Raw genomic sequence first — 25126 nt, 5'->3', positions numbered from 1 at the left:
GGGGCTCGGGCCTGCTCAGCAGCCTGGGAGCCCTGAGGAGCTGCCAACCCCAGAGCATTTCGGGGCTCCTCTGGTACCCCCGACACCATTCCCCTGCCTGCTCCCATGCCAGCATGGCTTAGCAGAGCTGGGGTGTGCTGTTTGTTTTGGAGCTGAGATGCCTCCTTTCCAACCTCCCCTGGTCCTGTGGGAAGGCCACACGGCTGGGGGCGCGTCTGGCTCTCCTGTGGCTGGTGCCAGCCCTGCTCCCCTCCATCTTCCCAGTCTCCATCGCAGCTCACTGCATCCGCAGCGCTTTGTTCTCCCACCCACTCGCTGTTTCCTCCGTCATTCCGGCTCCTCCCTGCGTTTGCTCTCCCCAGGAGCCTCCTGGGAGAGCCGAGGCTCCTTCATGCCGGCTCCCTCACGGTCTCCTGGGCAGTCTGGCCCATCATCCTGCCCAAACAGGACAGCTCTGCCCATGTCCTGCCCTCAGTCATCACCACAGGATGATGGGGGTCTGCAGGGGAGGCATGAGCAGGTCCTCGTGTCCCCCCCCAGCCAGGAGCTGGGGGCTGCCAGGGTCGTGCTGCGGGCACACTGCCACTTTGCCATCTTTATTCTAAGCATGTGGCCAGGCTCTGGCTCTGCCCAGGCAGTGAGAGCATCCCAGACCCCCACCAAGGAGCCTCTGCCTTTTGCATTCCTTGGGGTGGTGGGAGCAGGGGGATCTGGGGGTCCTTCCCCACAGTGGAGCCAGCCAAGCGCTCTGCCAGCACCTGCCCCCAGCCCACATTCCCTTCCTGGGGCCACCACTGTGGTGCCAGTGCTGAGACCCGGCCCCGGCTCCATGTGGCTAACGGGATGGATGGCGATGCTGGAGCTGCTTTCCAACACCCAGCTCAGCCTGGCAGCTGCCATCACCATAACCAGGGCCACATGTGCAGATGCAGAGAGCAGATAAAGCTCACACCAATGAGCAGATCAGTTCCAGGTACAGAAACACCTGCAAAGAGCAACTCTCACTGCGGGGACTCCTGCTCAGATGCTGCATCCAACAGGATTAGAGAAAACCCACTCAGGATGATGGGAGTCAGTTACTCCTCTCTGATGTGCCTCAGTTTCCTCCTTTGTTGAAATAATCGTGACCCACTCTGGGAATCAAGGTGAGTCCTGCAAGGAGACGTGAGAGGCAGGAGCTGGAAATCGCTGTTGTTTCAGGCTCCACACCAGATTTCAGTGCTGCAGCTCCCACCCAATAAAATAAGAGCCTGACTCGTTCATCCTCAGCTAATCCTCGTTAAATGGCTTTGCTCCATTCCCTGCTTGTGCTCTGGGGGGGATTTCACCAGCTGAGAGCTGCCAGCACATGCAGGGAATCTCTGGGTTTGTGGCAGCTTTTAAGTCCTGACCCTACAGAGCAGAAGGTGTAAACGTGTGTGTGTGCCCAGGGAGCATCATGCTGGGTGTTGCACACTTAATGTTGCACACCCAATGTCTCACACTCAAGGGACCTGGTGATGGAGGGACCAGTGCTCACCAGTATGAATGGTGCCAGGTACCACCGAGGTGCTGCAGCCACTCGTGACAGCATCCAGGTGAGCAACATCCACGTTGCAAAGGGAAGAGTAAAGCCATGTTTGGGGGAGGGATGTGGGGGGGAGGGGTGGGTCTCCGGGATATGGGTTTGATGTGGGGTTTGCTGCCTCTGTTCACAAAAAAAAAAGGGGGGGGAGACAGCTCAATGTGGAGGAGGGACCCCTCCCACTCAGCATCAAGGAGGCAGGGGTCCAAACTAAGCCTGGAGCACAGGGAAAAGCCCATCCTGCACCTGTGGTTGTGTTCAAACCCATTGGGCTGATTACCTGGTGACCTCCCACACCCCCCCACCCCAGATGTCAGGAAAATCAAGCTTAAATTATTTTAGACATAAAGAAGCCCTGGCCCAGCATGGAGGGGGCTCGCAGCCGCAGCACGTCAGAACTCCGATGGGGAAGCCATCTGCCCGAGACAAGAAGTAGGGAAATTTCCTGGTAATCTCATTAACAAGTGGATGCTGCAGGTCTGGGGGCACTGGGAGCCAGGCTGTTCACAGGGGTAGCTGAAGGGCCCCTGGTTTTATCTGTCTGTACCAATCAAAAAGGAGGAGAAGGAGGAGAAGGCACTGGCTACCGTCAACCCCTCCGTCCCCGCCGTGGGACTGCGTTGGACAAGCAGGTGAGTTGGAGATGGAGGCGGCTTCTTCACCCAGCACCCTGCTCCTTGCTCCTGTCTCCCTCTGATGCCATCCCACTTTGTTCGAGGTGTGGAGAAGCAAGCAGTGACCATCCAGAGCAGATCCCCGCCAGCTCAGCTGCCTCTGCCCATGTCCCTGCGCCCGAGCTGCAGTTCTGGGTAGAGATGCAGGAGGTTGGTGGGGATGTGGGGGCTGCACCTCCATCACCTCCTCTCTGTTTCGGCCGGTGACACCTCTCCTTCAAAGCTACGAGGGGTTACAACCCACCTTTAGCTTCTCTCTCTGTCCCAAGGCGCTGAGGATGTGGTAGCTCCCCACGACCAGCATTGTGTCCCCTCCTGAGCATTTTGGTGGGCGGCATCCCCCTCTCTGGAAAGCCAGAGGTGCTGCTGGGCATCCCCAGCCGCGCTGTGCCACCGTTGCCCTCAGCCATCGCCGTCCCGGCTGGGCGCTTGGTCCCTGCGCTGGGGCGCGTGACCTGGCTGGCAGAGCTGGCACGATGCCACGCTGGTAATTAAGAAGGAACCTAATGAAACTTCGAAAATAGCACAATTTCCTCCCCACACCTGCAGCCGAGCGGGGTGGATTACATAAGTTGGTGTTGCCACAGCAACTTCGCTCCACCCGGGGCTGGAGGTGGCCGGTGCCGCGTGCGTGCCGATGTGCCGTCACCCCGGGGGAGACACCCCACTTTCGCAGAGGTGTGGGTGGGGGATTGCTCCCCGGGCTGCTGTGTGCGTCCCACCAGGGTTAAAGACCTGGTGTTGGGGGGGAGGGGTCTCTCACATCTCCACCCATGGGTTTTGCTCCCTCATGGTGGAAGGGCTCTGCCTATGGATAGGGCACGCGGGAAGCGCTGCTGCAGGGATGAAGGTCTAACCCGCAAGGGACTCTGCCACCATGGTTACCCTGGGCACGCTCCAGCTGCCGCCGAGCCCCGGGAGTGAATCACCCTGACAAAAAGACAGCTAGCGACCCAAAAAAACAATCCAAGGCAGCAATCAAAGCAAATGTCACGGCAAGAGACAAAGGAAGGTTCTCCCTACCACCAATTCCCAGGGTGCTCCGGGACACGGGCAGCACGGACCAGCCCGGAGCAGCCGCTGCTCCTCAAGAGTTTGTGGCACTGGAAAGACCAGGGGGTCAGCGGTAACTCGGTACCCCCACTTCACGTGGGGACAAGACATCAGTGGCTGCTTCCAGCTGAAGAGCCTCTCTGGGCGTGGATAGAGGGTATGAGGGAGGAAGGTTTTTCATGCTTCAAATGTCCTGGGGATAAGGAGAAGCAAGGGATGGGAAGAAAGTGGAGCGGCTGCCTAAGAGGAGGCCTAGATGCCCGAGATTCTCTGAGGGTCGTCCCAAAAGGCTTCTTTTATTATGAGAAATTACAAATCCTTTTATCTTCTTCGCCAGAGGAACAGCTTGTTTGAATTGCTGGGCTGTCACACCGGAATTAGATGCAAGAACCCCCCCACATCCCTGACGTAGCGGAGAACTTACATAACGTAACTAAAAATAAGGTGATGGAGATGCGGGCAGAGGCACTCACTCTCTTCTTGGATGCTCAAGCTGAAATCCTTTCCTGGCACTGGAAATCCAACAAGTCACCGGTGCCCAGCTGAGGGAGCAGCATCCCACCAGAGCTGAACGCAGTCTGGCCACCTGGGATGGAGCAGGAATGAGTGGAGAGGGGGCACTGTGGGGTCCCTGCATCGCCACAGCCCGGCATCCCTCCTGGGAATGTCTCCCACAGCAGCCTTGCTCCCAGGTCCCCCTGATGTTACTTCCCACTGCTGCTTCTCCTTCTCAGCCCCATAGGAAAGGGTTAATCAGCCTCTCCGGAAAAATGGGAAAAATCTTTCTCTGGGCTTTTAAATCCTTCCCTGTCCTTTGTTGTGTGAAGCCTCTGAGGGTGTAGAAGGCAAAGTGGGACCCAAACGCAGACAGGGTTGCCATCAGTGGTCCTCATGTTCCTCCCCGGGGCTAGGACAGAGAGCAGGAGGCAGCATGGGGCACAGGAGCCGGTCTGGGCCAAGGTGTCACTGTCTGACTGCTCGGGCTACTTGGTCTCTGATGGAGGAAATGAGGGGGAACACACTCAGCTTCTTAACTGCTTCACTGCTTCTTGTGGCAGAGAGGAGGGAGAGGAGGGAGAAGAAGGCTCGGCTGGCTCAAGGGCTGGGGATGAGGCAGCTGGTACAGGCACATGGGGCGGCCCCAGCTGCTTAAATCTCCCTTTTAACTCTGCCCGGGGAGAGCAACAGCCACGCTGGGGAGAGCTGGAAGGTGGGGCAGGGAGGATGTGGGGTGCTGGCTCTGGGACACAGCCCCGCTCCCTGTGTCTCGGGACCTGTGCAGAAGCTGCTGCCACTGGCCCAAGGGATGGGAAAGACGGGGGGGCCTGTGGGGACCTGACAGCCAGGAGGGCTAGGGAGGGACTTCGAGGGGACTGTGGGGTGTGAGTCTGGATCTCCTGGCTGGCCAGGTGGTGCGACAGCAGTGGGACAGTGGTGGGACAGCAGTGGGACAGCAGTGGGACAGCAAGGGCACAGGCAGGCAGGGGCTTTGTCACTTCTCCTGGAGTGGCCACCAGCACCTCTGCTGCCAAACACTGCGCCATGCTGAGGACAAGCAGTGTGAGATGTGCTGTGCCAGACCAGCCATGTGCCGTGGTGACCATTCATCCCACCTCTGCTCTCCTTCCTGGTTGGCACCCAACATCTTTTCCCATATAAAACCAACATCTTGTGAAGCACCAGCTGCTCGTCCCCTTCTGGCTGCGCCTCACCCATCCACCCCGTGCTATGCAATGGGAAACCGGGGTGCAGCCCCTGGGCTGGGGTACGGCGGGTGTGTGACACACAGCTGGGCTATGGCATCTCATGGACATGGGGTGCAGTGAGAAATGCAGGATGGAGTGTAGTAGGGGTGGTACAGAGCATCACGGGCTGTGAATGGGGTATAGCAGGGGTGTAGGATAGGTTATGGGGCATAGCTGGGGGGCGGGATGTGGAATTGGAAGGGTACGGGTAGGGTATGGGGTGGAGGATGGGGTATGGATGGGGTACGGGGTGGGGAATGGAGTACATGGAGGGTTATGAAGTGGGGAATGGAATCCAGGGTGGGGAATGGGGTACGGGTGGGGAACGGGGTATGGGGTGAGGTATCAGGTGGGGGGTGGAGTACAAGGAGGGTTGTGGGGTGGGGAATGGGATACGGGATGGGGAATGGGGTACAGGTAGGGAACGGGGTACAGATGGGGTACACATGGGGAATGGGGTATGGGGTGGGGTACAGGGTGGGGATGGAGTACAAAGAGGCTTATGGGGTGGGGAACGCGGTACGGGTGGGGCGTGGGATGTGCCGTAGCGGGGTACAGGAGGCGGGTTAGAGGAGGGGGCACGGTGCACCCACCCCTCCGTCCCCCCCGGCGGGCAGCCGTCCCGCCCCGCAGCCACCAGCGGGGTGCGGAGCCCGGCCCGGGGCCCGGTGCGGCTCCTCCCCGCGGGGCGGGACGGGGCGGGACGGGGCGGGCGGCGGCCGCCGGGAGCTGATAAAAACCATCGCGGCGGCCGCTCCGCGCCGCTCTCCGCTCCTGCCGCCTGGCTCTGCGCCGCTCCGCTTCCCCCACCCCGCAGCTCCCGCCGCCCGCCCATGGTGCTGCCCGGCCCGCCCGGCATGTCCCGCTCCGAGGAGGTGCACCGGCTCACCGAGAATGTCTACAAGGTGAGTCCCGCAACGGGTGCCGGCCCCGGGGCCACCGCCGCGGCTTGGTGGGGTTGGGGGGGGGGACGGGACAGGGGGAGGGGGGGTGAAGGGATGTGTGAAGGGACGTGTGAAGGTTTGGGGGGTCATTTTATTATACTTTAACTTTCCGATGCGGCTGCGTTATCGCCCGGCTCTCCCCCGGCCCCCCTTTCCCTCGTCCTCCGCCGAGTGCGGGGGCTGCGGGGCGCGGGCGGGCGGAGGCGCCGGCGGGGCTGGGGCCGCCCCCGCTCCTTCCCGGGGATGCGCCGAGAGCCGGGACCCCCCCCTTCCCCCCGGCTCCGGGAACCCCCCTCCTCCAGCAGCCGCCCCGGTCTCCCGCGGGGGGAATCTGCCAGTCCCGCGGCCGCGCTGTCCCCACATCACCTCGCATCCCCCCGCACCCGGCGGCTCCGCTCGCTTCCCCGCAGCAGTGAAAAGCGATCGGGGCCCTTCTCTGTCCCGGCTCCGGCTGGAGTTGGTGACTCTCCCGGTTAGGGTTGGGGGGGGGGGGTGTTGATTTGCTCCCTGTGTCACCGGAAAAAATAGTATAATGTAATTTATGTGCTTTGATTTTCCTTGTGAGGGAAGTGGCTGGGAAGTGGTTTCTGCTCCGCTGGGTCCTGTGACCAGGTCTAATAAAGCCTTTCCAGCCTAACGTGTAATAATGCAGGATGGCATTCGTTAAACTGGAATGCTTGCAGGATTTCCTGCGTTCTGAGTGGTCAGATTGAGTTACCTGGGAGCTTTGAGCAGGAAAAAAACCCTACCTCCGATAGGAAAAGAAGTGCCAAAAAGATGGCAAGGCAGGGAAGTTCTGAAGTCTGAGGTTTTGGGGATCCCGGAGTGTAATGGTTGTTCAGAGCTGATGGCACCTGAAATCTTGGCCGCTCCAACCAAAGGGCAGGTCTGTGTTCTGCCCGCAGTGTTTAACCACAGCTGGGGTTTGGGTGTCGGGGGCTCCCAATGCAGCCCCCCCATACCCACACCTGCCAGTGTGCAGGTTGTTGTGGGACTTGGAGCGCAGAGCCGGGTGCCTGGGGAGCTTTTCCCTCCCGGGCACCGAGTGTTTGCGTATCGGCACGGCTCAGCCCCGGGATCTGCCTGGACAAACAAGGCTGGAGCTGCCTGACCTCGGGGCTGCGCGACGCCGTGGTTGGTGTGGGGGACACTTACTGGGAACAGTTTCAGCTGGTGACTCAGTTGTGTGAGATGTGTTGTCCTCGAAGGACTGTGCTAATAGCAGGTTTGTGGAGCAGGTCACAACTTCCCCGTGCTCAGCTATGGTCAAGAGCACGCAGGGCGGGTCACAGATCATCACAGCGGCTGTGTTTAGGGGGTGTGTGTACCCCTGAGAGATGAAGGGTGGATGCAGGCTGGGCTGGCTCTTCCCTTGCCTCTGACCATCTGATTTGTCATTCTGTGCCGCGTGAGCTGCAGGTCAAACAGCGCAGAACAGCCTTGGCCCAGAGCAAGAGGCAGTGCCGCCTCCACCGAAGCCCGGCTGGAGTGCAGAGGGTGTGCAGGGGCCTCTGGGCACCAAGGGCCAAAGATGGGCCCGGGGAGGAGTCCGAAGGTCTGAGTGTGGGTTAGTGAACTCTTTAATATTATTCAGGGTGGTTAGTGGAGCAGCCAGGCGTAGGGAGCGAGGACATGGGGCCGGCGGCAGAGCTCCTGGCTGTACCCAATGTTGGGGTGTCTGTGCTGGGAGCAGGAGGAGGACGGTCCCGCCACTGCTTCCATTCCCTGTGGCGAGCGAGGAACCTGTTCGTCTCTGAAGACCACGATGCTTGCCTTGGCTTCTGGAGATGTGGGGCTTGCAGGACCCCTATCTTTGCTTGTTTCATTGAGGACTTCAGCATCCTGGAGCCCGTTGCGGGGGCTGGAGGCTCAGGGATGATGCAGACTCTCTGCAGCTCCATGAGCTTTGGAGACTCCAAGTCCAAAACCACCCCAGGGCTTTAGATCCCCATCACTCCAGTAGTTTCTTGTCCCATGCTGTACAGCATCCTGAACGTCGCTGGGGTCAGGATGAGACCACCCCAAGGAAGGGGCCAATGCTGGTGGAGGTTTGGCCGTTGCCTCCTCACCACCATCACCCAACCCCGTGAGGTGGACACCAGCCCCACGCTTTGCTCCCGGCTGTGACCCTCGCCTCACTGGGGGCTCAAACTGGTTCTCTGCACAGGCTGGAGCAGGAGCGGGTGGCTCTTGGGTTGCCCTCGTGCCGGGCACCCCTCCCCTGCTCAGGAAACTCGGGAAGCCCACCGTGATGGTTCTGCAGAACCTGGGAGTGAGTGTGCTAATGAGATGGTGGAGGAGCTGTCAGCCGCCCCCGAGCCGATGCTGCCACTACAGGCAGCTGCCTACACGTGGAGTAATTACAGAGGGAGACGGAGGCTGCTGGCACCTTCCACCGACGTAATCCCACCTTCCTTGGCGCTGATTCACTCATCCCGACCCCGTGCTAGCCGTGCAGCTGCTGGGCTCTGCCAGCACGGGGGAGGTGAGGGGGGTGGTGAAGCCCCTCTGGCTGCAGGCGCAGGGTCGGGCTGCTCCTGGTGCTGCTGCTGCCGCTGAGCTCTGCTCATCCCCCGTGCCGGATTGTCTGTTGGCAGAAAGGAAGGGCTGGCAATTCCTCCTTCCCCCAAAGACAAATCTGTCTCGTTTGTGACAGATTAGATTATTGCCTTTTACCAGCTAACCTCCATTTCATTGCGAAGCCGTTTGTCTCTTCGCGTGGAAGATGGTTTTGCAGTGGTGTGTGAATAGCTCTGCTTTCCAAGAGGGGTTTGCTTAAACACCACCCCCACCCCCCCAAACTCAAAGCCCGATTTTTCTCTCCCAAACACAGGCATAATTCCCCATCGCTGGTTGCTGAGCATTGGCTGTAATAGCCGGCACTGCCAGCATCGCAGCCTCCTGCCTTGTTATCTCCATGTCCAGAGGGGAAGGGGAGAAATTCTCGCTCAAGTGAATCAGAAGGGAGATTGTGGGTGGCTGGGTGTGCTTGGCAGCCAAGGGCTGATGCGGTGTGACAGGAGGAAGGAGCTGGCCCCAGGAGTCAGCTTGTGTTGCCCCTGAATCCCCCCTACTGTGCTCTTGCTGTCTCTGCTTCCCGGGCCCCAGGGGAACCCGGCACTGGGGCTCCAAGCTGGGTGGTCGGCAGCATCACGGCACAGCTGCGGCTGGCAGCAGCACCCTGCTCCTGTGGGCAGTGGGTCCCGTGGGCAGTGGGTGCCATGCTCCTGTGGGCAGTGGGTGCTGGGGGCAGTGGGTGCCATACTCCTGTGTTGCGGGGGAGCGGGTCAAGCCCTGCACAAGTCCTTTCTCATGGGTGAGAGCCAGGCCTGCCTACAGCACCAGGCCCAGGGCTGTGCTGTGTTCATGGGACAAGAGGCTTTTGCCAGTGTTGCATCTTTGTGAGTGTCTTGGCTCAATGGCCGAGTCTGTTTGGAGCGAGGCTCCGTGCTGGTCTGGCTGCTCGGATGGGTCTAGAGGCAGTGCTGGGGCTCTGCTGTGGGTCCTGCGTGGCCATGCTGTATTTCTGGTGACCTGGGGTACCTTTGGTGATGGTACCAGCACTTCCTGTGCTGCTGGCAGCTCCTGCTGATGGGCGATGCTTCTCCCTGGGATGGTGGCAGCCGCTGGCTTTGCCCTGGGTGCCATGCTGAGCCTGCTGCCGGTTAAGGTTTCACCCTGTGCTGCTCGTGTTGCAGGGCAGGGTACAGTGTAGAGCAGCGTGTGTCACATCTCGCATGCCAAAGCCTTTGGCTGGGCTGAGCCTGTTGCTGTGAGGTCTGTGGGGATGGGGATGGGTGACCCCCCAGCTCAGCAATGGGGATCCCAGTCCCGGGGGGCAATGGGTCTGCCTTGCAGGGGTGACTGCTGCTGGGTATGGCCACAGTGGTGCCTGGCAGGTGCTGTGAGCCAGGATGCTCTGCACACCAGGCAAGTCCCCGTTGCGGCTTCCCTCAAGCTCAGCCCCTGATGACAAAGACATTCGGAGCTCATGCCCTGAAATTTGGGTCCCTTCACATGCTGGCAGGAGCTCGGTGCCTTCAGATGGGCACCCTATTGGGTTTCCCTTCTCGCTCCCTTGCCGGAGGACAGTAGTTCAGCCGTTCCCACTGGCTCAGAGCTTTGGGAGCATGCAGTGAGACGGGCTGGCTGGCAGCAAGGGAGGGATGCAGCGCAGCCGCCATCAGCAGCTCGGGCTGTGACACGCTGCCGTGTGTGTTTTGGTACACTGAGGTACCGGAGCCTTGGGCTGGCTGGGGAATGTGGTGTTAATGATGGAGATCAGCCCACTAATGAGTCTGGTGAAAATTTGGCTCTTGGAACTATGGGGCTGCCTTCTGATGGCGCAGGGCAGGACGTGCGGAGAGGCAGCACTGGGGTTTGGGCATTAAATATTAACACTGGAGTAACGAAGGCATTGCTGGAGCAAGGCTGACCCATTTAGAAACAAAACTTCCTTACAGCCAAGCTGCTTTTGCAGCGTGAGGGAGGAGGGGTGGGGAGTCCCACAGTGCTGTCCCCCCTGATGGCACATGTCGTGGCCACATAAAGTCTCGTGAGTCCCCCGAAATGGCTGTGGGTGCCAGGCTGAGCCTGGGCTGCCTGTGTCACCAGGCAATGTCAGTCTTGCCGGGAACCAACGGGCCTTTCTGCTGTTGAGGGGCATCAAATAATGGTACTGGGAAGAGACAGAACTTGGTCTTCAGCTCAAGTCCATCGCTTGAGCTCTCTGAGGTGCCTGGGATGTCCCCAGCACTGTCCCTTGAGGGTGGTTGGGAGGGGAGCCCAGGGCATGACACACTGCTGTGTCCATGGTGATGCTTGCCCCTTCATGAAATCCAGGTGCATCCTTGCCTGGATGCCCAGTCATCCTTTGCTGTGGAGAGAAAAAACTGGATGGGGGTCTGGCTGGTGTTACATGGTTATCAGTTATTGGTGTGTGCCAGTAACCTCCCCATGGTCCCATCCCAGCTGGGTACCTGGCAAACCACAGCTGCCCAGCATCCCCTGCTCCACAGAGCTGAGAAGCATCTGCTTCTTGCTTCACTCCATTTTTGGAGCAGCCCAGGAGGCTGCAGGGATGAGCCCAGGCACCCTACCATTCAGTTTTCATGGAGACTTTCAGGAGATGCCATGCGGATCCTTCCCGTGCAGGGGGGAAACCTCATACAACCTGCACAAGCTCCTCTTCCAGCTCATTCCTGGGAAGGACTTAAACTTTCCCTGGTGGGCTGCTATGGCCTTGGAGCAGCCAGCAGGTCTCTGGGAGGGGGGAGATGGGGGCTGTATTTTCTGCTGCCCCTAATTCCACGGCACTGTGTCCTGGGCACCTCGTGCTTCGCATTAGTTCGGTCGCTGGCAGCGGCACAAAGCCGTGCCAGCCCCCGGGAGCGGGGTGGTGTTACCCAGGGAATGCAGTGCAGTGGAACAAAGCCAAGCCTTTCCAACCTTCAGCTGCCAGGTTCTTTTGTCTGTGGTTTTTTCTCCACTCTGCCCAGGCGGCGTGTGGATGGCAAACAACTTGTGGGTGGTGCTGATGGAGCAAAATTTGAGGGAGAGTGAGATTTTGCTTTCGTTACAGCAATTCTGCTGAATGCTGGTTTATGTTGTTGCGTCCTGCAGACCCGGCTTCACCTCACTGGCTGGAGGGAAGCCGGGCTTGCAGAGAGCCTCCCTGCTCTGTGGGTCTGAGAGGTGTGGTTTTGGGGGGTGCATCTACCAGTGATGCAACCTGGGACACATACAGCATCTTGCTGGGTGTGCAAAGCGAGTGCTGGTTGAGCAAATGCCATGCCATAGAATCACAGACTGGTCTGGGTTGGAAGGGACCCCAGGGATCAGAGAGCTCCAACCCCCTGCCACAGGCAGGGCCACCAACCTCCAGGCCTGGATCTACACAAGGTTGCCCAGGACCCCATCCAGCCTGGCCTTAACACCCCCATGGATGGAGCATCCACCACCAATAAGCCATAAATATGATTACCTCCAAGATTCTCCATAGCAGCTGGTGGCTTCTCCCCTGGCAGAGTTGGAGGTGTGCAAGGTCTGGGGCTGCCTTCCTTTCCCTTCCCACCCCAGGAGTGAGAAGAAAGCTTGAAAAACTCTATTTTTATCTCTGGAGCGAAGAGCCCTTTTCAATGCCCTCATCCTGCCGGGCTGTTTTTGTTGGAGGCTCCAGACAATGTTTTAAAAACACTCACTTTCAGGGAACTTCCTCCTCGGGTTTTGTGAATTTTATTTGGCCAGCAGCGCCTCACCTCCCCCCCGCCTTCAGCCTGTCAGCGGGGACCCTTCTCCTGGGCTCACTCTCCCTCTGCTTTGTTGGGTGGTGGGGAGCAGCAGGGTCCTGCCCTGAGCGGTGCTGGCAGCCGCTGGGGCCTAGTCGCGCTTTGGGCCTAGTTGCACTTTGGACATGGCGTTGCTCTCTGGTGCTACTGCCTGCCCCATGGCACACCGATGGGCATTGCCGCTGTGGCCCTGACCCTTTGTGTGCAAATCCTTATGCCATCACTTATTTGCTATGCTTCATGCTTTGGGGGGGGTCTGTTTACATGGGCACCACCGCAAAACTCGCTTTGTGTGTGTAAATACAGACATAAACACTGCACTGAACCCAGCAAACTGTTTAAAAATCACTTCCCCGCAGAAATCCTGCCAATATTTCCTCAGCACGAGCGTTATTCAGCCGCAGACTTGAGCTGTGGTGGAGGCTGCGGCCTTGGCTCTGCCGCAGCAGGGACTGTGTCTGTGTCCCAGCAGCAATTCAATGTGTCCCACTGCGGCTCTGGGGTCACCCAGGTGGATTTTTGACCTAAGTTAAAACGTGACATGGGAAGGTCAATGCGGTCTTCATCAGTAGTAATTAACTCCTGTGCAATTGTCTCCTGCAATTAGGGGAAACAACTCACTGCGTGGCTTGTTTGCTGCTGGTTAATTGCGTCCTTCCAAGCAGAGTGTGTTCCCCAAACTGCCCCGAAGCCGCTCCCCTGTGCGCTGCCTTGCTTGGCCTGCAGCCTTCATTAGCAGTGAAGTCTCTCATTAGCCCTGTGCTGGCCTGTCAGATCCTTGGACATCTGCACAGGCTCCTGTCTGGTGCCATGGGACCGACCTGAAAGCACCAGGAGCCAACAGCAGCTCTTGGGGCACCGCGGTTTGAGCTGGGCTGATGCTGTGGCGTTGGAGCGTCCATCCTGGAGCAGGGTGGCTGCTGCCGTGTGTTCCCTGGGGGAATGAGGGGCTTCTCTGGCACCCAGGTGATGGTGCTTTCTGAGCCAGCGTCCTGCACAGGCTGGAGTAAGGAAATGGCTGTGTGAGGTGGGGGATGTCGCTGGCTGGTCCTGGCACCCACGCAAAGCTCCGTGAAGGCTGGGCAGCAGGAACTGGGGATAAAAATGCCCTGGGCAGAAAATAAGCTTTATAGTGTTTGGCCAGCTTCAGATGAAGTGACAGATGCTTAATCAGCTTATCCACCACGAGTGTCTGTCTGTCTTCCCTCCCCTTCCCAGGATGGGATGCTGCCAGCGGCGTGGCGTGGGGGCCGCAGAGCCCTCACATCCTGGTGGGATGCCTGTGTATCCCTGCTCAGGGTCTGCGGGGATGTTGAGGCTTCAAACTCTATTTCCTCAATGGGAGGCTGTCCTGGGGTGGGCTCTGACTCTGGGGCTGCTTCACTGTGGTCAGGCTTGGTCCAGAGTTTAGTTTTGCAGGGAGAGAATGGAGCTTGTTGCTCTCTCCTCCAGGCTGGGCTGGGAATCGGTGTCTGGTTTGAGAGATGCTATCTGCACCGGGGATTGAATAGCTCTGCCAGGGGAAGGGGGGTCAGTCACTGCTGTGCCAAACATACAAAGCGCTGTTCTTTGTGATCCGATTATTCCTCCCCCTGTGTGTAAATAAGGACCTTAAAGTGAGGGAGGAAAAGCTGTTGCTGGTGTTTGTGGGCACCTAATTTCTGCATTTGTCGGCAAGTGGAAGGTGATGCTGGGGCCCAGGTGCCATTCCTCCTGCCTGACTTCAGCTGGGGCTGGCACCGGGGCAGTGGGGATGATGGCGGCTTCATTCTGTCTTCAGCTCCGTGGTGGTGATTTGTGTGCAGCTCTCCTGTCTCTTTGCTTGTCCACGGGAGGACCCATGGCTGCTCTCAGAGGCCATCCCCGGAGTGGGATGCTGCCAATCATCACCTCCCAAACTCAGGGCAGCTCTGTGGTTGTCCGAGGACTGTTTCCACACATCTCAAACAGCTTCTGACGGTCATTACTGTGGTTGTATTTGCTGTATCTGATGATTGTCTGGTTTGGGGCATTCACACACCCCTTAGGGTGAAGCACCCACATGAGGTGCCTTGTGCTGGGGCTCTGCAGAGCCACCTTGGTATTGACCCTCTGTCTTGGGGTGTTTGACCCCCATGCTTGGTCTTCCTCTGTAAAGCTGTGGGGTGTTGGGAGCTCAGCCTGGAGCATCCCCCACACCTCCTTGTTGTGTCTAGGTCCAGGCAGCACCAACAGCATGTCCTGGAGCTGCCATGGGGAAGAGCCTGGAGCGGTTGCTGTTGGCAAGAGGTGAAGGTGCTGCCAAACCGCCCTTGCGAAGGGCTGGAGGAGGCACGGCTCAAAGCAGGTGCCTTCAGCTGAGGTCCTGGCTGTGTTTGGCAGCTCTACCATGGGGCTTGGCTTGGTTTTGGGCTGTTCCTGCCATGCCCTGGTTCCATGGGTGTGTCTTACCCCCCCCCAAGGAGATCTGCCCTTTGCTCTTGGGTGTTATGTGCAAGACAGGGCTGGATTTAAGGCTGCTTGTCCAAAAACCAGCATCCTCTTTCAGGCATCAGGAGGCCTGTGTTGAATTGCCAAGAGGGGTGTGGGGAGGATTCTTCTGTTATTGCTTTGGTGAAGGTCGAGTTCAGCCTGGCTGCTCCATCCAGCTCCACCTCACCTCCTCTAACCCCTGGCCATCTTCTCTTTCTTCTAGACGATCATGGAGCAGTTCAATCCCAGCCTCAGGAATTTCATTTCCATGGGGAAGACCTATGAAAAAGCCTTAGCAAGTAAGTGAAGCTGCATTATGGGTGGGTTTGTGGCTGGAATTGGGGTGGGAGGGGAGCTTCAAGGCTGGTGAGGGGCCTCAGAAGGGAGGAAAGCTGGGAACCAGCTTGGAATGCCTCTTTTCCTGGGAAGCAGCCTGGGGAGATGGTTCCTGGGTCTCGATGCAAAGCTCATGTTGCAAGGCCATGTGTGGATATGGGAAGGACCTGAGTGTTAAAGACCAAGATCCAGGTTGGAGGTGTCTTTATTACACAGTTGGCCTTCTAATGCCACTTGAAAATGGTCAGGATTTGTATTTTAAGTTCAGGAATGTTTCACTTGCCCAGAAGAATGGGTTGGAAAAGAGGGGAGAAGCCGAAACGTGCTGACTGGGGATGCAGGGACCTGTTGGGGAGGTGGAGGTTTAAAGGCTCAGAAGGAAAATACGAGTTGTTGAAAATCAAAACAGGAATGTTTTTACTTAAAACAGCTCTGCCTACTTCCCTGGGCCCTGCTGGGCTCAGGTTTAAGGAGGTTTAAGTCAGGCTCTGCCCGAACCCAGCAGCAGCTGCTCTCTTTAATGCTGCACGTGGCTCCTGGATCTTGTTCTTTAATTGGCTCAGGGAAAATGCCCGTCAGGGAAGAGGCAACATAATCCTAAGCCAGTGGGGTTGGAAAAAGACTATTTTGGTGTCTCACTTTCTTAAACACTGGTGTTTGAGCCCCGACCTTTGGGGAGGATCTGTGCTGCCTCACTTTGTGCCTGAGGTGAGTTTTATTTCCCACAAGTCAAGTGAGGAAAGAAGCACACGATGTGTTGCTGAAGGATGTTTTAGGATGCAGACCTCCTGCCTTTCCTGGGTACAGGCACTCCCCTGCACGCTGCTTTCCTGCCACTTCTCAGCACTGCCTTTAATTGGGTTTTAATGGGTCAACTGGCTGGAGCGTGGGAAGTGCTTGTCCATCCTGGTCTAACATGCGGGGAGCTGTGGACTCCCAGAGCTGGGATGCTTCATCCATCCTCACAAGCAGCCGTGTCTCCCAACCCTTCTTAACGATGCTAAGGAAGCAGGGGGTCCATGATTTGGGTGTGCTTCTGCCTGCTGGGCCCCCAGCTGGGTGCCAGCAGCACGAAGGCAGGAGAGGCAGGGTCTGACAGCGGGGAGGAGAAGCTTATGCTTGGAACCTTGGAACTGTGGCTTTTCTTATTTATTCTTCTAAAATGCTACGCTGAGCACGCAGCTTTTAATTACCCAGGTGGTGGAGTCTGTTTATTCCACGCTGCCTTATCATGGCTTAAGTTGGGCACGCTGGAACAGCAGCATTTTGTGGGCAGCCGGAGCGGCTGCTTGATTTCTTACATTTTTCTCTCACATCCCTGCAGTGAAGAGGCTTTGAAGCCTGAAAATCTTCCTGTAATTTTGCAAATTGTCTTTGGTCATCCTTTCCTTTGGATCCCCGGAGCTTGTGGGGGCATCTGAAGGAAGTGTCTTAATCAGTAAATCGTGCTGGAAAGAGGCTCCGGCACCATCATTTGATGATGCTGAGCTAAAGCCGTACAACATGTTCTCGTGATTAGAGGAAAACCCCCTGCTTATCTGATTAAAGTGGAGTGTGTAGCTGGAATGTCAACAAACAAGACTTGAGCTATAATGAAGGGCTGTGATATTCAATTATTCCACAGCGATTTCTGAGCTGGCGTTAAGCAGGCTGAGGGTTACACTGGAATGAAAACCGCCTCGGTCCTCCACGTACCCCTTTTTTTTCCTTTCCCCCTCCTCCTAAATAGCCCTGTAATCTCACTGCTCCAGCTTTCTTCTTTCTTCACTGGGTTTTCTTCTGTTTGTCTAGTCCCTCCCTGCGGGGTTAAACCCTTTGAAGCAATGTCTGGTTTAGTGTCTGGCATCTATTCAGCGCTGTGGAAGATTTAATCGCTGTTAAAGAGACCATAACCTGCTGCTTTTTTTTTTTCCCTTGATGCTTTTAGGTATGACATACGCAGCAAAAGGGTACTTTGATGCTCTGGTTAAGATGGGAGAGTTGGCCAGTGAAAGCCAAGGATCTAAAGAGTTGGGTAAGTCACTGGTTTGCTGCTAGATTTGGGGGTGGGGTTACAGTCCGGAGCAGGCTGTGAGCACAGGGATGAACCTGGGGTTTTGTGGTTGTGGGCTTAACAGGCTGAAAGTGAAACAGCTCTGCCTGATGTGAAGGGAAAAGTGTCTCTGTGGTTAATGGAGTTTAGAAAAGAAAAGGCTGCTCCCCTCAGCAGCAGGATTTTGGGGTGCTGTCACCTCATGGTGCCCGCAAAGAGGAAGCGTTTGCAGAGAGGGGGGGTTGTCATTCCCTGTGCACCTGCACAGTGTGCTTGGTCCATCCGTTGCTGCCAGTGTCATGGCTGTGATGCTCCTTTCCCCTTCTTACATTTATTGCTTGGAGTCACTCAGGAGCTGCCTTCCCACCTGCACATGGCTCTGGTGTTCTCCCTCTGGACCGTTCACCCTCGCTGTGGTTTCGCTGTGTGGATGGGGTTCAAGGTGACGCTCCTCCCAGCTCCCCCCAGGGATGCTGCAGCCTCTCACAAGGCTCTCGGGAGGCTGGGATGAGTTGTGATCTCATTGCCTTTGCAGTACTGGGTGAATTCCTCCTCCTCCCCCCCGTCCCTCCTGCATGTTGGGCTCACCGGGTTGCTGCGCTACAAGCCAACCACACTCATTAATGTGGTCAATTAACAGAGAAGAGCTGAAATGGCTCTGAAGGCAAATGAAGCAGCCGGTGAACAGCCCCACAGAGGGGCCAGGCTTTAGTTTTGCCAGGTCTTGGTTGGTGTCAGGCACCGCTTGCCTGGTCCCGTGCTCACAGCTTGCTGCCTGCGCCCCAGTCGCGCTGGGGAAGCAGCAAGTGGCTATGGAAACCGATTTTATCACGCGGATTAAGGCTGCCTGTAGCAATCTGTGTCTGGTTAATAAATAAAACAAAGCAGCCTTGTGTGTGATGCACGCCCTGGCTGCGGGGGTGGTGAGGGCTGTGCAGACCTTGCTGTCCGACAGCTTCCTCGTCCACCTCGCTGGGGTGGAGGATACGGTGTCGGCAGCTCTGTCCTGCTGGAGCTGAATGCTTGGCAAAGCTTTGTCAGCTGTGTGAGGGTGGGAGCTTGGCCACCACCAGCCCTGCCTGCCCTACAGAGCTGCTCTGGGCTTTGCACCCGCTCAAAGCACAGCTGGAGGGTGTCCTGGTGACTCTGTGGGTGTGCTTAGTGCCTCCCCAACATGCGTTCAGCGTGCAGCTTGAGGGTTTTGGGGGTGGTTTGAAGTGTTTCTGGATGGCTGCACCTTCCACTCCTGGTGGGAGCGTGTCCAAGGAGGATCCTGGCAGCCACGGCTCAGCCCAGACCTGTGACAAGCGGCTGCTCCTTGGACCTCTTGCTTTGTTGATCTTGCTGATGTTTGTTGTGGCAGCTGCTCCAGGCAGGGGAAAGTTTAAGATAAAAAGTTTCTGGCCATGGTTTTGTGGAGCTGATAACAGCCAGGGACACAACCCCCTCCCAGCAGGATGTATGAATAGGAGCCGAAAGGTTTCGGATGGGGGGCTGTGCTCACCAAGGGGGCAGTTTCTCCTGGGAGCACCTTTGCCTTATTGGTCCCCGTTGCCGATCATGCTGGAAGCAAGTGCCAGGGTCTGGGTTATCTCATCTCTTACTGGAGGTTGGAGCAAATGGGCTGTTGGTGATCCCCCTGTTGCATTAATGTTGTGCCCCCACCGCTCCCTCTGTGTGGGTGGCTTGCTCTGTGAGCAGCAGGGCAGGGAAAGCTGCTCCAGGACCTCAGGTGCTGGGATGCTCTGGCTGGGGCTGCTGTTCCCAGCCTCCACTGACAGGAATCTGAGACTTTTGTTTTCCTCCTTAACCCTTTTCTGGATGCAGATGCTCTGCTGGCACCTGGGGCGGGAGGTGTCTGGCATCAGTACTGCACGTCCACTGTCAAAAATGGGGTTATGGCATCTCTTCCTGGGCTCTCCTGTCTGCACGGCACTGATGCTGCCTGTACCAGGGTGGCCATGGGGGCTCTGCACCCCTGTAGGTAATGCAGCACCCCAAGGAGCTGGGTGAGAGCTCAGAGGCTGCCCTGTACCAGGAGAGCTGCTGGGGCTCCTTCAAACACCCCAAAACCCACCGTGTTTCCCTGTTACTGTCTTTCCGACAGCGCTTGTGACTCTGAGGGGTTGCTCTTGAAGTGGGGCTCTGGAGATCTGTCTGTCCCTGGCTCTGCAGCTGTGTGGTGAGCTGGCCTGGCTCATCCTGTTTGGTGCTGGCTCTCTTAAAACCATCTTCCTCTGATGCAGTGTGTCTGGCTGGGAATGCTGCTGCTGAGCCTCTGTCTCCACTCACCAGCCCCTTTGTACTGCATGTTTCTTGTGAATTCTCCACCAGATTTCAGCAGCTGTGTGTAGACAGGATAATCCCAGGGTGGCAACAGAAAAACCCAGCGATAACAACTCACTTGAGCTCTAATCAGCTCTGTGGGTTGAGGTTTCAGGTCGGAGTGTCTGGCAGGGTGTACGTCTGTCTGAACCCCCACTGCTGCTGTGTGGCATGCTCAAAGTCCCTTCTCTTTACCCAAAGTGATGCTCCAGCCAGGTACAGGGGCCATTTGCCCCCATGCAGCAGAGACTTGCCCTAAGGTGGTTTGTGTGTTTCCAGTTGGTTCAGCACTTCTGTGTTCCTGGTAACATGGGGAGATCCTCCCATGAGAGGCTGTGCTTGCTCTGGAGCAGCTCCCGGGGCTGTGTGGGAAGCAGGGAAGAGTCCCTGTTACAGGGTGGGGGGAGCTGAGACGGGTTGGAGGTGGCAATGAGGGTTGGTGGCATCCCTGGGAGGGCTGGCTGGAGCTGCTCCCTCCCTGCTCTGGCTGCTGCTCAGCTCCTGGCACTTGGGTCAGACCTGTGCCTGCACCTCCTCTGCCATGCCCCTTATGCTACTCATCATCCAGGGTGGCTGCTGCAGGGACTTTGGGAAGCTGGAGTGAGGACCATGAATGCTGTGTTTGTGGTTGGTGAAAGTTTGCTCCAGACTTGATCTGGGAGCAGTTTGCAGACACATCCAGAGAGCCACAGCCTTGCATGCTCGGCTGACCTTGCCCCATGTCTGGCTTCTGCTTGGCATCCCTGGGATGCTGGTCTAGTGTTGTTGGCTGTTCCCTTTACACGGTGCTGTGGTACAACCATGGGAAGGGTTTTAATCTCCAGGGAAGCATGTGCCCAGAGGCGGTTTGTCCCAGGCTGGGAGAGCAGTGGGATGCTGGGGCTGAACAGCACCTGCTGGAAACACCGTCAGGGCTGGGATGGGCTTTGCTCAAAGGTCCTCTTGAATCAGTGAAGGCTGCTCTGGCAGAGCCACGGTGCTATGGGTGCACAAGACATGCAGGAATTAGTAAACCCTTGTTGAGCTGAAATGAGCTCCTGGTAGGGGACAGCTTTCCTCTGTACACAGCTTGCACCCTGAAGTTGGGATGGTCCAGTTGCTTGCTGCTGAGATGTTTGGCATCAGTGGAGGATGCTGGGCTCCAAGAACACTAAACCATCTCTGTGCAGCTCCTAACACTGAGTGTGGTGGAGGGATGTGGGTAGGGCTGACACCCTGACACGTGCTGGACATCCACGGGGTCTGTGGTCAGAGCTGGGCACAGAACCTGGTCCTGTCTGTGATGCTGCTGTGGAGCCAGGGTGCCACCAGCCTGCATCCCAGTGGGATGGCCAGCTTGGCAAGGAGCACACCAGCCCGGTGGGATGGCCGCGGCTGCCTGGGGCAGGTTGGTCTCTTGTCTTTGCTGCAGCCCCTCAGCCTGGCCCAGCTCTATGTGAGGGCTTTGTGCTGCACAGAATCCTCTGGGAGAGGGACTAATCTGTTAATTGGATTTGTGGTTGTTTTGGGTAGATGCTTCCCACGGCAGCGGAGATGCGGATATAGATCCTGTGAGTGTCAAAGGTTGTCACAGTGCTCAGTGTGTGACCAGGGACCACTGGTGCTGGTGGTGGCCGTGGTGCCCCGTGTCCAGTAGGGACCTGCTGGAGCAGCATCCAGATGAAACCGATCCAAAACCCCAGGAGACATCTGTCTGATGAACCACAGGTGACCCTGTGGTGAGCTCTGGGGCAGGAGAGCAGAGGTCAGCTTGTTGCTTGATCCTTTTAAAATTGGACTTGATGATGCACTTAATGACTTGTGGGCAGCAGCGTGGTGGGGGCATAGGGGGAGCAGGCGCTCTGGGCCCACACTTCCATCCCTGGTGTTCCCTTAAAACACCTGATTCGATGGAGAAATTGGTCCAAAAATTCCAGGCTTTGCCTCCAAGCTGTGTCACTCCCTCAGGGAAGGAACCCATGGGAATGAAGGGTGCTGAAAGAAGGGCCTCTTGGAAACCAATGCCTGCCTTGGAAAGGGATGCAGCTGCTGCCTGTGCTGCCTCTTCACTGCCTGCCAGTCTCTGGGTTAAAGCAGGATACTGGAGCAGTGGGCTGCTCCTCACAGCCTGAGTTTGGGAAGGTACCAGTGGAGGGCTGCCACGTGAGCATCTGTGCCTGGCTGGAGTTTCTAACGTCTCTCAGCTACGTGTGGTGTTCAGGTCTCACTGTCAGTGCTGACACCTTCCAACCTGCTGTGTGCCCGGGCACCGAGCCGGGCTGAGCTCCTGCTGGGATGCTCCATCTACCCAGGAAGAACAGAGCGGCCACGTGTGTCCATGGGCTGGATTCTGCTGTGGGCTTGGCAGACTTTAGGAAGGGGCACGGTGGTGCAGCCAGCCCCTGTGTCTACCAGTGTGCAGGATGGGTTGACTCCAGGCTGTGAGGTCTGTGCTGTTGTTGGGTACTGTAGGTCTGTGTGTTGTGATATGGGTACACGATCTGAACATATCCAGAGGATTGGAGGCTGGGAAGCGTAGGGCACCGCAGGTCTCCCGGGTCGATGTGAGCTGGTTACTGGAAATGCATCATCAAACTTGCTGGAGCTGGGCTGCTGGGGCAGCTTTTGTCTCCACCTTGTCTCTCAGCAAGTAAATAAATAACGTCTTGAGCTTTGCCAAGCTGGGCTGAAGCAGGGGCTGCAAACAGAGCCCAGCGCTGCAACACTGATGAGCTGCTCATACAACATCACCAAGTCCCACACCACCCTTTGGGGCTGCGATAAAGTGTTCTTGAGGAGGAAATAGATGAATCAGCACAGAGAAGCTGATTGTTTCCCACACGCTGTGCACAGATCTTCCCTGAGCCAGCTCACGACTGAGTGTCGGAGCCGATCGAGTCACCCTCAGCTGGATGAGGTGCTGGGCTGTGAAGTGATGCTCCCTGTGGCTTTAGGGCTTGTCCCTGGCGTGTGCCATGTCCCTGAGCTTGGGTTGAGGGGTGTTAGTATGTGGGTTAGAGGAAAAAAGGTTGCAGAAGTTTTTGGTAGTGTGTTTCTGCCCAAAAGCTGGCTTGGTTGGGTCCTCACCACTGGCAGAGCTATGGCTGGTCTGTGTTACGGACCAGGGCAGGTGGCTGTGCAGTGACAGGGATGTCCCCGACCCATGACTGGGGGTGCAGCCACATTTGCAGCAGGTTACTGAGCTCAGGGCTGCAGCTGGTGCAGGATGGAGACAGCAAACTGTGTGGCATGGGAAAGGGGAACTGGTAACCACTGGGCTGAGCGCCCTGTGCCTGTGGCTGCGGGGGAGGATTTCACCCAGCAGCAGTGAGAAGAGGATGAGAAGCTCACTGCTGTGTTGGACAGCAGAAGAGCTGTGCCCTGGATCTCCTCACCTCACCCTTTCATGCTCTTTGTCAGAGATCTGGACCTCCAGAGAAGTGATGCTGGTGGGGATGGGGGTGCTGTTTGGTGCTCCCCTGCCCTCACAGGTCAGGCTGGGCTGCTTCAGCCCTGTGCAAGCAGCAACGTGTTCTGGCTCGGAGCGGTTTGGCTCCTTGGCTGGTGCATCATTTGGTATTTTTATTAAAAATTGCTTGTTTTCAGCTCAAGTGGGGGGGCAGGAGGGAATCCTGAGGCTCTGAAAGCTCAAAGCGTCACGAGACGGGTTCCTAGGGCTCTGCCTTCTGCAGCAGCAGCTGGCTCCTGCGCTTGCCTTGCGAGGGAGGGCAGGGATGTGGAACAACCTGTTTGCCCATTCCCGCCTGGGTGCGGTAGGGAAGGGCCCACAATAGCCCCTATAGTTCTCCCAGAGCGATACTGTGAGTCAGGCAGACGTAAATAGCAACTCCTCCTCACCCAGTTGTGCTTTGCACACTGTGGAAAGGTGTGCAAGCCCAGCACGGGCAGGTGAGACCCTTGTACTGCACTCCTGCCCTTCCTAGTCTCTGTTGGGCTCTGGGTTTAGGTGAGCCCTTTGCCTGTGGGTTTTCTTGCCCTGTGGGATGTGAATTCTGGGCAGTAGGGCTGGAGTGGTGCCTGCTCTCCATACAGCTTGACCCCGACTCTGCCCAGCTTCAGTGTAATTGCTGTGTTTAACTTGCAAATACCACTGGTAGGTGATGCAAAGCGCCCATGGCGTGGGCTTGGGGTGTGCCATGGTCCCCACCCTGCCACCCAGCCCTGCTAGTGCCTCGTCCTCCCTGCCACCAGCATGGTGCCACCCATCCCCTCCTGAGCTGGGGTTTACCTATCCAGGCTTCCCCACTGCCGTGGCATCGCTTGGTCATAGTTTAACCTGTGCCTGCTGCCAGATGGCATCAGTCCAAAATCACTGCTGATGCCTGACAGGCTCTGTAGGGTTTCTGCAGCGGTGAAGTGGGTGGGGGTGTCGGAGATGCTGCAGCTGCTATTTAGGGGATCGGGATAAATCCTGCTGCTGCCCTGGGTAGGCTCCCAGCCATGGTGGAGGCTGTGGGAAGCCTGGAGCTGATTCCTTTGGAGCCGGTTGGGCTGTCTCAGCCTGGGGAAAGGCTCTGGAAGAAGCTCTTGTGCCTCTGCACAGCCCAGCACTGGGCAGGCGTCCAGCTGCCTTCCTGCACCACGCCAGTGGCAGCACCATACTCACCTTGAGCTGCTCTGGGTGCGGGGCTGGCTGTGCCATGCCACTGGGAAGCTGTGTGGTGGGCTGGGTGTGTGGAGGGGGTACAGCAGCATCCCCCCACCCAGGCTGGGATGTGGAGCAGCTTTCAGCAGGGGTGGGAGCATCAAGTGGGGTGGGGAAGGTTCTGCTGCCTGTTGTGAAGCTGAAACACCGTGTGCTGCCGCAGTGGGGACAGGTGAGGGGTGGTGGAGGGGAAAGGCTGAACCAGAGATGTGTGTGGCTCATGGCTGGGAGTCAGGCTGGGTACTCAGCGTGGAATTTGCAGGTATCAATATCATCCCCCAGTCTGGGCAGGGTGGGGGCTTGGCAGGGCTGCTCAGGGTGCCCCCAGCACTGGTGTTCTCAGCCAGAATCTCCACTCAAGCCAAACAGGGAAGTGAAAGGGAGGTGGGGGTGGGGGTGGAAGCCTTGGGAATAATAAGCCAGCCACCCTTGTGTGGATAAGCTCTTGGAAGAGCCGCCCGAGCCGAGCGCCGGCGTTACGTCACTGCCTCCTTGCACTGGGAATTCGTGCACTTCCCATGATTGAGCCGGCACAGCCCGACCGGAGAGCAATTTCCTGGCAGTCTCCTGGTGCTGACCCCTTGCCCAGACCTCCCCAGTCATGCATGAAGCTCTTCACCAGAGGGGTGTGTAATCACCTCAGCCAGCTGCCTGCTCATGGATGCCGGGGGCTGTGGGAATCTGGGCACATTCTCCCAGCGCAGGAGTGGAGCTGCTGTCTGCTCCCCTCCATGCTCTCTAAGAGCTGACCTTGGGGTGCAGGGGGGATGGTGACTCCGGTGCCAGTTGGCGCTGCCTGAGCCCCTGCCGGTGCCGCAGCCGGTTCTGTCCCTGCGCTGACCCGTGGCACAGGAGGCTGGCACCTGCCAGGGGCAGAGCAGGGTCAGGTTTTAATGTTTGTTGAAGGTTTTGAGACACCAAGTATGGTGCAAAGTACGAATTGCTTCACCCACGAGAGCTGGTGACGCTCGGCCAGCGCTGGTGACGCTCGGCTGGTGCCTGGCCCCTCTGCTGCTGCCAGGGCCAGCTGATGGAGCAGTGGGCTGGGGCCAGCCCCATGTACCCTGTCT

At 57.6% G+C, this 25126-nt stretch overlaps 1 protein-coding gene across 1 annotated transcript in view; it reads left to right on the top strand.

Annotated features, from left to right (window-relative positions):
- Window positions 1–17010: 17010 nt before the first annotated feature.
- Window positions 17011–25126, top strand: part of BAIAP2 (BAR/IMD domain containing adaptor protein 2) — a gene marked incomplete at its 3' end in the record, with an annotated part of 31321 nt that continues 23205 nt past the window's right edge. Inside the window, exon 1 of the mRNA XM_084273379.1 lies at window positions 17011–17068. Within this exon, the coding sequence (XP_084129505.1) occupies window positions 17026–17068 (43 nt within the window). The 5' untranslated portion in view covers window positions 17011–17025. The remainder of the gene's footprint in view (window positions 17069–25126) is intronic.

This window comes from Gallinula chloropus (assembly GCF_964237585.1).
Source record: "Gallinula chloropus genome assembly, chromosome: 20".
NCBI lineage: Eukaryota > Metazoa > Chordata > Aves > Gruiformes > Rallidae > Gallinula > Gallinula chloropus.
Note: the sequence above shows the minus strand (reverse complement) of the source record. Positions and strands in the feature narration are given on the sequence as shown.